This window comes from Pongo abelii, chromosome 20 (genome assembly GCF_028885655.2).
Source record: "Pongo abelii isolate AG06213 chromosome 20, NHGRI_mPonAbe1-v2.0_pri, whole genome shotgun sequence".
NCBI classification, from domain to species: domain Eukaryota; kingdom Metazoa; phylum Chordata; class Mammalia; order Primates; family Hominidae; genus Pongo; species Pongo abelii.
In genome coordinates, this window is record NC_072005.2 from 15596242 (window position 1) to 15610762 (window position 14521).

General features: G+C 48.0%; 1 protein-coding gene across 2 annotated transcripts in view; it reads right to left on the reverse strand.

Moving 5' to 3' along the window:
• Positions 1 to 14521, reverse strand: part of AKAP8L (A-kinase anchoring protein 8 like) — a 40107-nt gene that overhangs the window by 20161 nt on the left and 5425 nt on the right. The window contains exons 2-6 of one of the 2 annotated variants that reach the window (XM_009252909.3): positions 9516 to 9590; positions 2896 to 2928; positions 2544 to 2601; positions 2361 to 2441; positions 55 to 508 (exon numbers count right to left, since the gene is read on the reverse strand). In XM_009252909.3, coding sequence (XP_009251184.1) covers positions 55 to 508; positions 2361 to 2441; positions 2544 to 2601; positions 2896 to 2928; positions 9516 to 9590 — 701 coding nt within the window. Of the gene's footprint in view, positions 1 to 54; positions 509 to 2360; positions 2602 to 2895; positions 2929 to 9515; positions 9591 to 14521 lie in introns of both variants that reach the window. The other variant, XM_002828826.5, reaches the window with a different exon arrangement.

The following is a 14521-nucleotide window of genomic DNA, read 5'->3' on the forward strand; positions in this document are numbered from 1 at the left end:
GCTACGCCCCAGTGGGAACTAAGCTTCCCAGAGGGGAAGGCCACCTCCACTCACCCGGAAGTCGGCTGTGGTCCAGGTCTTCCAGGTCCGCCTCATCTGCTTCATGCCATTGCCAAACCCGAAACCAAAGCGGGAGCCGCCTGGGAAGGCGCCCCCACCTCGCATGCCCTGGAACATGCCGTACTCGGGGATGATGTTCTGGGAGAAGAGGGAGGGCAGCCGAGAGGCACCAGACATGCACTGGCCCCGGGCCCCCATGGGGTCTTCCCACATGCGCCCATAGCCTGAGGCCATTGGCCGGCCGCTCCGGGCATCCCGGGCCCAGCCCTGTGCCCTGGGACCGAAGGTGTCGTTGCCACGCATGCGGAACTGGTCGCGGTAGGCATCGTATTGGCCCTCATAGGCCATTTCCATCTCAGGGTCAAGCTCGCTGTAGTCATAGCCTGACCGGTACAGGTCGCGCTCACTCAGGACGGCCCTCGAGTCACAGGACTCATAAGAGTCATACCTGCAGAGGCATGGGGTGAGCATCAGGTGGAGCCCCTCAGGATCCCTCACCTCCAGGCAACTGCTCCTGCCCTCCCCAATCTCCCAGTCCAGCACCCACCCTGCCCTGGTTGGGAGGCTCAATGTTCAGAAATGCCAATTAAAGAGTTCTAGCCTCTCAGCTGATATAGGGGCACCACTACCCCAAACTTGAATGTAGCCACACACTGGCCACACACCTTAAGAAGGACTGACAACTGGGGTGGAGGCTCTAGTCCAGCGAGTCTCAACAAGGGGCAGAGCTGCTCCACAGCCCTTTGGGAACATGTGCATCATCTGTGGGAGCCGCAACGCCCAAGGCTGCTCCTCATGGGGCAAGGCTGAGCACCCCAGCACCCTGCAGGATGCAGGCAGGTCCAGCACAATGAATGAGCAGCCAGTGAGGCTGATGATACCCATGGGAAACACTGTTCTTGTCCCTCATGGCTGGGGAACCTTCAAACTCTGCAAAGTCCCTCATTACTGAAACAACTGAGACAAAAGGTGGAGTATTTCCAAGGGAAGACACTGAGAGCTTGCCCAGGGACAAGAAAAAGAGCTGTATTACATCAACCCTGGAGCCCAGAGCCAGACACCAAACTCTATATACCCTATATTGCAACTGGGAAGGCAGGCCAGACCTCCTCCCAGGACACAGAGGGCACCGCAGAGAGCTCTTTTAACCATGACTGCAGCCCGCAGCCCACACCCCCACAGGCCTGGACCCCACACACCTCACAGGCACAGGGGCTCCCCTTGCACACTCTTCCCTAAACCTGGGCCACCAAGAGGCACCAGCAGCTCTAAGAGCAGCAGTTGGTGCTGCCGCTGCTCTGCTTACCCTGATCCCAGGCTCCAGGCTGTGGTAAGAAGGTGCACAGCAGCAACGCAGGGCCAAGCCTCACATGCCAAGCCCTCAGCTCTGAGTGCTGCAGCTGTTGGGCCAGGAGTTACAGAGCGATGGCATCAAGTCCCCTTGTGCCTGTCCCACACCCTGCCACCACAGCCCTGGGGCCTCACTTGGCCCTACCAGTGCTCAGCCAGGAAACTCCTTACTCTTGGCTCTCACTCATCTGTTAGCTGGTACTCCACTCTATTCCGTGCTAGAGATACACCCACCCTCCTCACTGAAGTCTCGTACTGGGCATAAGCACTCCTGGGCCAAGTCCGGTTCAGTTAATAACAAACACCCACAGCATGAAGCTTTGGAGTAGGGCAGATCTGGTAGGCGAGGCCCAGCCCCACCACGTACTTGCTGCGGGCCTTCGGGGTATGACCTGCCTGCAGTTCTGTATCCCCACCTGCAAAATGAGGACAGCAGCAGTTCCTCACAGGAGTGCTTCCATCAGGTACATGTTTGTAAGGCACAGGAGAGTAACCAGGAAATGCCCACACCTGCCCCGACCCTTACGTGGGGGTGGCCCAGCTCGCAGTGATCAGCCCCAAACGCTCGTCCCACCCTTCACTCCAAACTCCATCTGTCCTGCCCTGACACCACGCAGGAGGCAAAGTCTCGAGAGAATTCCAAATGGCTGTCCTTGGAGGGAGGGGCGGCTGAACACTGTTTTTGAGGGCACAGTGAAGTCTGCCCAATCTGGGCTTGTTCCTCTCACCGCAAGCTGGGAAAGGCTGACCACCAGGCAGTGCGGCAGGGGTTGAGGGTGGGAGACGTAAGTCAGAGACGGGAAGTGCAACGGACCCTGCTAGGAGCCACAGCAGCACCAAGCAGGGGGGAGGAAGCAGACACAGAGGGGCACTCAGAGAGGAAGACGCAGTGGGCAGCAGGCAGGAGCCGCCCCTGCAGAGCCTCAACCGCTAGGCAGGTGTCCACTCACCTTTCTCCACCTGAGCCGTACACGCCTCCTTGCATCATGTCTGTCTCCAAATGCGGCACCATATCTAAGCGCTGGTTAATTCTGGATAAAACGGAATCGGCACTGGTGCTACCCGAGGCACTAGTGTTTGCATTTGTGTCAGAGCTAGGCATTTCCCAAGAGTGTGAAGTGGCCATACCATACCCATAGTTGGTGGTGTTATCCTGGCCATAGCCATAGCCATAGCCATAGCCCTCGTAGCCTGCAGTGAGGGAGACAGAGACAGACAGATGGTGGGGGCAGGCAGAGGGGAGGCAGACAGAGACAGAGACAAACACAGATACAAGGGTATCTTCTGTCACAGAGAGAGAAGACCCTAGCCACTGAGGCCAGATGGGCCCTGGTCATTCTGATGAGGGCCTCCTGTTAAGGAGTAGGTAACCCCAGAAACGTGCCCCCTCCCCAGTCCCAACCTTGGCCAAGTGGGGCAGCAGCAGAGAAACACAGCCAGAACAACCCCAAGGGACAGGACAGCAATCACAGGAATGACACTTGCCTCTATTTGTCCCAGAGTTCCAAGTTCCATACCCTACAAAAAGTAAAAGGGCAGTTACAGCTATACTTGCTTACAATACAAGGCCATAATTCAGGCGCAGACAATTATTCCCAGGACCTGACTGGTCAGAGCAGGCTGCACCTCCCCTAACCGAGAAGCCTTGAGCTTGCAAGCACTGCGCAAATGACCCAGGCCACTTGCTGCCCTGGTGCCTGGCTGCCTGTGGCTCTGAGCATCTGTTATTTAAGGATCCTTCTGTTCCCAACACTCTCAACTAAGGAACTTGGCTCCTATACTCCTCCCTTTAAGAGCCAGAATTAGAAGGTGACCTCCACACCCCAAGCTAAGCGCTAATCAGTTTATAGCAGAAAACCCAACCGCAGTCTCCCAAGAGTCTGCCTTAAAAGGGAGGGCCAACAAGCCCTTGAATTGTTGACTGTGCTGTGCTGGAACACATCAGTGAGAGAAGCCCAAGAAGCAACCCCTCGCTTGAGAAAAGCTGTGGAGAGAACAATCTGGATTATCAACTTAATATGCTCTGGATTCAATCACAACACATGATAAAACCTCATTCCTTCAGTGACATAAAGCCACTGAGAAGTGACAAAGTGTAAAGTCCCCTGGGAACTCTAAGTCAAATACACAGTTCCTCCCCAAAGGAGGGCACAGAGCGGGTGACCCCTTTCCTTGGGTCTCTGATGAGATCCAACAGTTGTTTCCCATTCCATGTCATCTCTGCCCCTCAGAGGACATGCTCATTCCAGGGCAGGGGACCGAAGCTCAGTGAGATAGACAGCAGGGCAATAAGTGGCAGAAGCCAGACCACAGCACGAAGAGTGTAAGTCAACTGAAAAGATGAGCCAGAGAGAACAGGCAGGCTGTCGTCCTGCACTCGGGTTCCTCCACGACCCAGTGCACAAAAAGAATGGGAAGAAATCAGAGAGATGAGGAACTGCTGATGACCACTATGTTTAACGAGAGAGCTCACAAAACAAAAATTCTTGGGCTGGAGAAACCAAAACAGAGGCTTCTCATCCATTTGTTTATGCATCCCCTGAGCACCGGGAACAGAGGCTTGCAGTCCCAGGCACTGCTCAGGCATGGAGATCAGCTTGTTGGTAAGAGAGACACTAACAGCCAGAGAGCAGCATGGGTAAGTCAGGAGTGGTGGCTGAGGAAAGAATGGCTAAGGAGCCATTCTAACAGGCAAGAGAGGCTCGCAGAGCCATATAAAGAAAAAAGCACAAGGCTGGGTGCAGTGGCTCACGCCTGTAATCCCAGCACTTCGGAAGGTCGAGGCGGCGGATCACTTGAGGTCAGGAGTTTGAAACCAGCCTGGCCAACATGGTGAAACCCCTTCTCTACCAAAAATACAAAAATTAGCCAGGCGTGGTGGTGCACACCTGTAGTCCCAGCTACTCAGGAGGCTGAGGCACAAGAATTGCTTGAACCCAGGCGGCAGAGTTTGCAGTGAGGTGAGATCGCGCCACTGCACTCCAGCCTGGGCGACACAGTGAAACTCCATTTCCAAAAAAAATAGAACAACACACAGGTAGCCCAGGCATCTACTGTACACCTGGCCAAGTGGCTGTTTGTACCAGGGACAGTGGGCACTAGCTATTCTAAAGAAAACAGGAGTTGGGTGTGGTGGCTCACGCCTGTAATCCCAGAACTTTGGGAGGCCGAGGTGGGTGGATCACGAGGTCAGGAGTTTGAGACCAGCCTGGCCAATATGGTGAAACCTCATCTCTACTAAAAATACAAAAATTAGCCAGGTGTGGTGGTGCACGTCTATGGTCTCAGATGCTTGGGAGGCTGAGGCAGGAGAATCACTTGAGCCTGGGAGGTGGAGGATGCAGTGAGCCAAGATCGCACCACTGCACTACAGGCTAGGCAACCGAGCAAGACTCTGTCTCAAAAAAAAAAAAAAAAAAAAAAAGAAAGAAAGAAAGAAAAGAAAAAGAAAATAGGATACGGAGGCAGAAGCAGATCCATCAGGGCTCTGCTTGGGAGGCTACAACGTGGTCACTGCAAGTTTCACCTGCTGAGGATCTGCCACAACAGAGTGAGGAGGCACAAGGAAAGGAAGCAGCATCAACTCTGTGAACACCACTTTACGTTTTAAGGACAGGCAGGGCCTCCCACGATGGGCAACTCTCAGGAGTCCCTCCAGGCAAACACTCACTACATGCCACTTGCTATGCCTGGAGCAACCCAGACTCCTTGACGGACATCCCAGCTGGGTCCCTTCAGGAGGAAGCCTTCATCTAGACTGGCGTTTAGGGACTCCCCAAGACCTGCCCTTTCTGAAAGAACACCCCAACTCATTTCCATCCCCAGAAGGGATGAGATCATGGTTGACAAAGGAAATTTTAAGGGGAGAGAGAGAGAGAGAGAGAGAGAGAGAGAGATACATATATATATATATCCTGAAGGATATATAAATATATATATATAAATATATATATATCCTTAAGGATATATAAAGATACATATATAAGATATATATATATCCTTCAAGATATATATATATGTAAAAATAAGATATATGTACATATATATTTTTGAGATAGAGTCTTGCTCTGTCCTCCAGGCTGGAGTGTAATGGTGTGATCACAGCTCACTGCAGCCTCGACTTCTTGGGTTCAAGTGAACCTTCTGCCTCAGCCTCCGGAGTGGCTGGGACAACAGGCATGTGCCACCATGCCCAGCTAATTTTTTCTATTTTTTGTAGAGATAGGGTTGCACTATGTTGCCCAGGCTGGTCTCAAACTCCTGGGGGCTCAAGCGATCCTCCCATCTCAGCCTCTCAGAGCGCTGAGATTATAGGCATCAGCCACTGCACCTGGCCCCAAGGACATAATTTTTAAAAGAAAAAAGGACATGGTCACAGTATGTGATATTTATGGACCAAGAATAGAAAACAATTTAACATTCAACTTTAAGGTAATAGTTAATCAGATTACAGCCTACCTACTCAGTGACATATCATGTAAGCATAAAAAAAGAATTTACTATGCCTTATGTGGCACAAGGAAATGCTTCTAACATAAAATAAAGCAGGACCAGCCAGGCGCAGTTGCTCACACCTGTAATCCTTTTGGGAAGTGGGGCAGGCAGATCGCTTGAGCCCAGGAGTTTGAGACCAGCCTGGGCAACACAGCAAAACCCCATCTCTACAAAAAATACAAAAATAGCTGGGCATGGTAGGGCATGCCTGTAGTACCAATTATGCGGGAGGCTGAGGTGGGAGGGCTCTGTGCCCAGGAGGTGGAGGTTGCAGTGAGCTGAAATTGTGCCACTGTGCACCAGCCTGGAGGACAGAGTGAGATCATATATTAAAAAAATAAAATAAAATAAGAGCAGGACCCACAATTCTATCCACCTATAAATTATTAAACTACATAAAATTAGTAAGCTGATAAAAATTAAATATTAATATGGTAGGACCTTGGTTGACTGTTTTTCAAAATGTTATTTAAATGTTATATTGTTCTTGCAATTCAAGCCAGAAGGAAAAATAAATCCATCTCTATTCTTTCACAATTGTGTATGTAAAAAAATCTCAAACAAATCTACAAAAGAGCTACTAGAATAAGTGAGCTTAACAAGGTTTATTACAAGGTCAATCTATAAGTCAAATTTCAAATATTACAAGATAAACTTACAAATCAAATAGCAATCAAATTTCTACATATCAGCAATGAATTGAAAGTTTTTAAAAGTACCATTTACTGTAGTACTAAAAGCATGAAAAACTTAGCGTAAATCTAACAAAATATGTGTAGGATCTGTGTTGAAAACCACAAAACACTACATCAGTGAAGTGACATACTGCATTCATGAATCAGAAGACTTGATATTGTTAAGATGTCAATTTTCTCAAACTAATCTCAAACTAACTATAGATTCTACAGATTTGATAGATCTATAGATCCAAGGCTCTCTCGCTCAAAATCCCAGCACGAATTTTTTAAAAAACTTCATAAACTGATTCTAAAATTTATATGCAAAAGCAAAGAAACTAACAATTTTGGAAAAAAGAACAAACCTGGAGGACTCATATTTCAAGATTACTACTATCCAGTAATCAAGACTGCATTGCTGGGCCAGGCGCGGTGGCTAACGCCTGTAATTCCAACACTTTGGGAGGCTGAGGCAGGTGGATCATGTGAGGTCAGGAGTTTGAGACCAGCCTGGCCAACATGGTGAAACCAGTCTCTACTAAAAATACAAAAAGACTGTGCTGCTGAACGAAGTTTAGATGTATAGACCAATGGAACAGAATGAGAGTCCAAGAGTCCAGAAATAGATCCACAGTATATGGTCAACTGATTTTCAGTAAAGGTACGAAGGCAATTCAATAGAGAAAATATAGGCCTGGCACAGTGGCTCACACCTGTAATCCTAGCACTTTGGGAGGCCGAGGCAGGTGGATCACCTGAGATGGGGAATTCGAGACCAGCCTGGCCAATGTGGTGAAACCTTGTCTCTACTAATAACACAAAAATTAGCCAGGCGTGGTGGCACATGCATGTAATACCAGCTATTTGGGAGGCCAAGGCACAAGAATCGCTTGAATCTGGGAGGTGGAGGTTGTGGTGAGCTGAGATCGCGTCACTGCACTCCAGCCTGGGCAACAAAAGCGAAACTCCGTCTCAAAAAAAAAAAAAAGAAAGAAAGAGGCCGGGCGCGGTGGCTCACGCCTGTAATCCCAACACTTTGGGAGGCCAAGGCGGGAGGATCACGAGGTCAGGAGCTCGAGAATATCCTGGCAAATACGGTGAAACCCTGTCTCTACTAAAAATACAAAAAGATTAACCAGGCGTGGTGGTGGGCACCTGTACTCCCAGCTGCTCGGGAGGCTAAGGCGGGAGAATGGCATGAACCCAGGAGGCGGAGCTTGCAGTGAGCCGAGATCACTCCACTGCACTCCAGCCTGGGCGACAGAGCAAGACTCTGTCTCAAAAAAAAAAAAAAAAAAAAAAAAAAGAAATAAAAAATGGTTTTTGTTTTTTTTTAAACAAATGGTGCTGTAACAATTGTATATCTCCATGCCATAGAAAAAGAAGAAACCTTAACCTATACTGCACACCTTGTGGAAAAATTAACTCAATATGGATCACAGACTAAAATGTAAAACCCACAACTAAAACACCTAAAAGAAAATTCTAAAGAAAATATTATAGATTTCTTAGATACAAAAGCAAAACCATCATCTATTAAAGAAAAGATTAAATTGGGCTTCAAAATTAACAACTTGTGTTCTTTCTGACACAAGACAAGACACACTGACAAGAGAACAGACAAGCCACAGTCTGGGAGAAAATATTTGTAAATGGCATAGCCGAGAAATGGCTTGTACTCAGAATATGTAACCCAGAGGGAAAATAATTCAAAAGGATATGCAATTAGGGACTACATTTGATGAAAAGGGAGAGGCAGGGAGGGCAGGACAGGGAAGTCAAGCAAACCAAGTTTCTCCTCATTTATGAAACACCTGATACCTTATCACTCAATTTCAAAATATTTTAAGTGTTCCCTTTTCCTGGGACTAGCTACTGCTACCTGGGGAGCTTACTTAAGTCTCTTTATGCAGTGACCACTGAAGCCATGTTAGCTGTGTAGGATCAGTCTTTCCCCAGATCTTGGTAGTAAAAGAAATTACCCATCTCAGTAACTAAGACATTATCCCTGTTAATTCCAAAGAGGGCTCCTTCTCAACAGACACCCCTAGAGTCACAGACAACCAAAGACCATCTTTATCAGCAGTTCCGGGCTGCCACAGCACACAAACAAAACAGCATCTATGAATCCTACTGGTGGCTACTTCTGACTTAGCTAATTAAGTGTTTCTGTCCACACTGGAAAACTCAATCAGAGATCTTCACTCAACTCTGTGTGTGTGGAGCCTGCTGGCTTGAGGTGGCCTGGCTGAGTCTCCAAAAGCTGCCAGATTCACACACTCAGCCTCTCTCCCACAGCAAGGACATGCACTACGCTGGGACTAAGTTAATAGCTTGCTTTCTCCTGGATCAATACTTTGGACTTTTTTTTTTTTTTTGAGACGGAGTCTTGCTCTGTTGCCAGGCTGGAGTGCAGTGGCATGGTATCGGCTCACTGTAACCTCTGCCTCCCGGGTTCAAGTGATTCCCCTGCCTCAGCCTCCTGAGTAGCTGGGACCACAGGCGCACACCACCATGCCCGGCTGATTTTTTGTATTTTAGTATACATGGTGTTTCACCATGTTGGCCAGGATGGTCTCGATCTCCTGACCTCAGGTGATCCACCCGCCTCGGCCTCCCAAAGTGCTGGGATTACAGGCAGGAGTCACCGCGCCTGGCCTCCTTTGGACTTTAATTGGCCACTGTGACTCCCAGTCCCTCCCCCATGGGGATTTGAAGCCAGGCCTTTTATCAAAGAGCCTAACTTGCTCAGACACAGCTACTTTTCCCATAATTGCCCGAAACGGAAGCACTAGCTATTCAAATGGCCACACCATTTCACACAAGTTTAGGTTTAAAAAAGCATGACAGGGTGACAGCAAAGCCAAAGGCAACTAAGAAGACAAGGAACTGCTCTGCAGAACACTTTGGTTCCCACCAGAGGCCCACACTTACCATAATCACAGGTGGGCTGAGCGCTGGTATCCGAGTATGTCGACTGCAAAGTGGTTTCAGATCCCTGGACAAAGCCTAAACATAAAGACAGTGGGGTTAATTTCCACAAGCAAGTCACAGGGAAATGACCTGAGACTACCTAACCTTTGGTACAGGATTGCCAGCAGGCCCTTCTCTCAATGAGAAGCCACCAAAACCTCTAGATTCCACAGTTTAATTAGACCGTCAGAAAATATTACCTAACGGAAAGGCAGGCTATGTTTAACTTGCTATACCAGGAGCACTGGATTAAAAAATTATTTATTTACTTTTTAAAAGCAGGGTCTCACTCTGTCCGGGCTGGAATGCAGTGGCATGATCACGGCTCACTGCAATCTCGACCTTCCAGGCTCAAACAATCCTCCTGCCTCAGCCTCCCAAGTAGCTGAGACTATAGGTTCGTGCCATCATGTCCAGCTAATTTTTATATTTTTTTGTAGAGACGGGGTTTCATCATGTTGCCCTGGCTGGTCTTTAATTCCTAGGCTCAAGCAATTCACCCTCCTGAACCTCCCAAAGTGCTGGGATTACAGGTGTGAGCCACAGAGCCTGGCCCCAAATAAAAATTTTTAAACATTTAAGCCAGTAGCCTATTTTGAGAAATGAACACCCAAGTTATCATTCTGTTAAATGAGGAAACTATTCAAATCCCTGAAGGGTGAGCCACTTGGAATTCAAACAAGGATGGAGGTTAGCTTCGAAACCATGTTAAAGCAAATAATACCCCCCTCCCTGTTCTAAATCTGAAACACAAACTGCTTTATATTTTGGTTTTCCCATTAAAAAGTGTGTATAACAATTATTTCTGGGCTGGGCAGTAGCTCACGCCTGTAATCCCAACACTTTGGGAGGCCAAGATGACCAGCCTGGGCAACAGGGCGAAACCCTGTCTCTACAAAAAAAAAAAAAAAAAAAAAAAAAGCCAGCTGTGGCAGCATGTGCCTGTAGTCCTAGCTACTTGGGAAGCTGAGGTGGGAGTGTCACTTGAGCCCAGAAGGTCAAGGCTGCAGTGAGCTATGATTGTGCCACTGCATTCCAGCCTGGGTGACAGAGCAAGACCCTGTCTCAAAAACAAAAAACAAAAAACAATTATTTATTAAAAGTAATTATTTGGGGCTGTCATGTTCATATGGAAATAAGTATTATTATATATACATAAAATTTCCTATCTTCTCAACTTTCAAACTATTTCTCAACATAAAATGAATTAGGGCTGGATGCAGTGGCTCATGCCTGTACTCACAGTACTTTGGGAGGCCAAGGCGGGGGTGGACTGGTTGAGGCCAGGAGTTCAAGACCAGCCTGGCCAACATGGTGAAACCCCATCTCTACTAAAAATACAAAAATTAGGCTGGGCACGGTGGCTCACGCCTGTAATCCCAGCACTTTGGGCGGCCGAGGCAGGTGGATCACGAGGTTAGGAGTTCAAGATCAACTTGGCCAATATGGTGAAACCCTGTCTCTACTAAAAATACAAAAATTAGCTGGGCGTGGTGGTGTGTGTCTAGTCCCAGCTGTGCAGGAGGCTGAGGCAGGAGAATCGCTTGAACCCAGGAGGCAGAGGTTGCAGTGACCCAAGATCATGCCACTGCATTCCAGCCTAGGCAACAGAGCAAGACTCCGTCTCAAAACAAACAAACAAAACCCCAAAATTAGCTGGGTGTGGTAGCGCCTGCCTGTAATCCCAGGTTCTTGGGAGGGTGAGGCAGAAGAACTGCTTAAACCCAGGAGGCGGAGGTTGCAGTGAGTGGAGATCGTGCCACTGCACTCAAGCCTGGGTAATAGAGCAAGACTCCATCTCAAAATAAATAAATAAATGAAATAAAATAAAATGAGTTAGTGCCAAGTAAGGAAAACTTCTACCCCTATCAGAAACCAGTGGTCCTACAGACTATGATTGATCCTAATCCTGACACTTGCTTTAAAACTACATTTAAAAAAAAAAAAAAACAACTCTACAGTTAGAAATACATATATATTTTTTTGAGACGGAGTCTCGCACTAGGCTGGAGTGCAGTGGCACGATCTTGGCTCACTGCAACCTCCGCCTCCCGGGTTCAAGTGATTCTCCTGCCTCAGCCTTCTGAGTAGGTGGGACTACAGGTGCGTGCCACCATGTCCGGCTAATTTTTTTGTATTTTTAGTAGAGATGGGGTTTCACCATGTTAGCCAGGATGGTCTCGATCTCCTAACCTTGTGATCTGCCCGCCTTGGCCTCTCAAAGTGCTGGGATTACAGACGTGAGCCACTGTGCCTGGCCAGAAATACATATTTTTGAATAATTTTCTCTCAGCACTGAAATTACGACAGATACCATAAGAGGCAGTATTTGCCTTTCCCATCAGAGCCAACTCATGACCTGAAAATTACAGCCTATGCCTTTAACAGCTTGTTTACATCAAAAACCTACAGAAGTGCCTTCCCCCTGGGTAGGCATTCTCTTATTTGTTGACAGTCTCTCTATTTTATCTCTTAAGACCACAGCAGCAGCAGCCAACAGTGAACAAGTGCTTTCCCTGCAGGGTGCTAAGAACATTTATCTGCCATGATCTCATTTCATCCTCACCACAGACAATAAGGGCAGGTGGGCAAGATCCCTTACTCTGCAATTCCCCCAGGTCCAAAAGGGTCTGAAGACCAAGTGTTTTCTACCAGTGTTGTGCCAAAACTCACGCTGGAACCGTTTTCACCTGTGAGGACATTTATAATCCTTCCTTGTCCTACTTAGTGCAGAATTAATCTATTTAAATACCGGGTGCTTCCCCAGACCCCACATGACTTCTCTTAAGCTAGAATTCCAAAATACATCTAGCTCCAAGGGTTCCAAAGAAGGAGTTGTGAACCCAGCTTCATCTTCACTTTCCAGAGTAGGGACTGGGCCCTGAGGAAGGATGAAACCGAGGGTATACAGATTCAGTCTTCTACCTTCCCTAAGTAAAGAGGGTAGAAATCCATTCAAATGGATTCCTTCCAGGGATCTGGACCTTCCTGAGATGCCTAAAATCCAGGCATTGTTGATTAATAGCTGTCCATAAGAAACACTGACAGCAGCTTTGAAGAGTTCACCCAGGGGAAAGCCTTATAATGTAAGAAATACCCAGCCCCTCCGGTCTCCACTTTGTCAACTAGCCTCTGGAAACTTGTTCTTTCAGCAATTGGGCCACCAGTAAAATGGCCTCAGACTTTAGGTAATGTGATCTGTGAGTACTGCAACTGCAAATGACAGCCTACCACACCCTCACAAGAATACAGTCAGCAAGCTGCTGAGCAAAACATCTGTGTCTGTTCAGGCGAGAGGGGCCCTGGTTCTTCCCTAGGAAGGAAAGACGATCCATCAAACCCTCCAAGATCAACAGCAATCTCTGCTCTAACTTTATATCCTGCACCACATTAACATTCTGTTCCACAATACCGTCTGCAAAGATTGCAGAGCAGGTCCTTCTTTAGCCAGTTTTGGCTCCTATTATGAATAATTTTTTTTTTTTTTTGAGACGCACTTTCGCTCTTGTTGCCCAGGCTGGAGTGCAATGGCGCGATCTCGGCTCACCGCAACCTCCACCTCCCGGGCTCAAGCGATTCTCCTGCCTCAGCCTCCCGAGTAGCTGGGATTACAGGCATGCGCCACTACGCATTTTGTATTTTTAGTAGAGATGGGGTTTCTCCATGTTGGTCAGGCTGGTATCGAACTCCCGAACTCAGGTGATCCGCCCGCCTCGGTCTCCCAAAGTGCTAGGATTACAGGCGTGAGCCACCACGCCCAGCCTAAATTCTTAGCTGGTTTGTAAAGTGTTCTTTTGGTACAATTTATCAGCCTGATTAGCTCTGGATGAAAAAAATAAAATATGCCCTATAAAGCTAAATGTCAGATCACGGATTTCTTCCTTTTTTTTTTTTTTTGAGACGGAGTCGCGCTCTGTCGCCCAGGCTGGAGTGCAGTGGCATGATCTTGGCTCACTGCAAGCTCTGCCTCCCGGGTTCACGCCATTCTCCTGCCTCAGCCTCCTGAGTAGCTGGGACTACAGGCGCCCGCCACCACGCCCGGCTAATTTTTTGTATTTTTCATAGAGACAGGGTTTCACCGTGTTGGCGAGGATGGTCTCGATCTCCTGACCTCGTGATCCGCCTGCCTCGGCCTCCCAAAGTGCTGGGATTACAGGCGTGAGCCACTGTGCCCGGCCCACGGATTTCTTTCTTTCTATTTTTATTAGAGACAGGGGGTCTCACTGTCATCCAGGCTGGAGTGCAGTGGCACAATCACTGCTCACTGTGGCCTCAGCCTCCGGGGCTCAAGCGATCCTCCTACTTCAGTCTCCTGTGTAGCTGGGACTATAGTCACACACCACCAGGCCCAGCTCATTTTTGTTTTCTTTTCTTTTTCTGTTTTGAGAGACAGGGTCTCACTATGTTACCCATGCTGGTCTTGAATTCCTGGGCTTAAGCAATCCTCTCACTTTGAGACCATGGATTTCTAGTTCTGCAGCAACACTCCTTGCTTTTAACCAATCTCTCTTGTCAACTTTTTTTGCTCAAAAATACAAAAGCAGGCCAAATGCTGTGGCTCATGTCTGTAATACTAGTACTTTGGGAGGCTGAGTTGGGAGGATCACTTGAGCCCAGGAGTTCAAGACCTGCGTGGCAACATAGTGAGACCTCATCTCAGAAATAAAAAATTAGCCGGGCATGGTGGCATGCACATGCAGTCACAGCTACTTGGGAGGCTGAGGTGAGGTGGGAGGATTACTTGAGCACAGGAGGAAAAGGCTGCAGTGAGCTATGATTGTGCCACTGCACTCCAACCTGGGCAACATAGTGAGACCCTGTCTCAACAAAACAAAACAAAAGCTTCTCAGTTTTATACTTTTCTTTTTTCCTTTTTAAAAAAGAGTATATATTTTCTTGAGACAGGATCTTGCTCTGTTGCCCAGGCTGGAGTGCAGTGGCATGATCATAGCTCAGCAACGTTGACC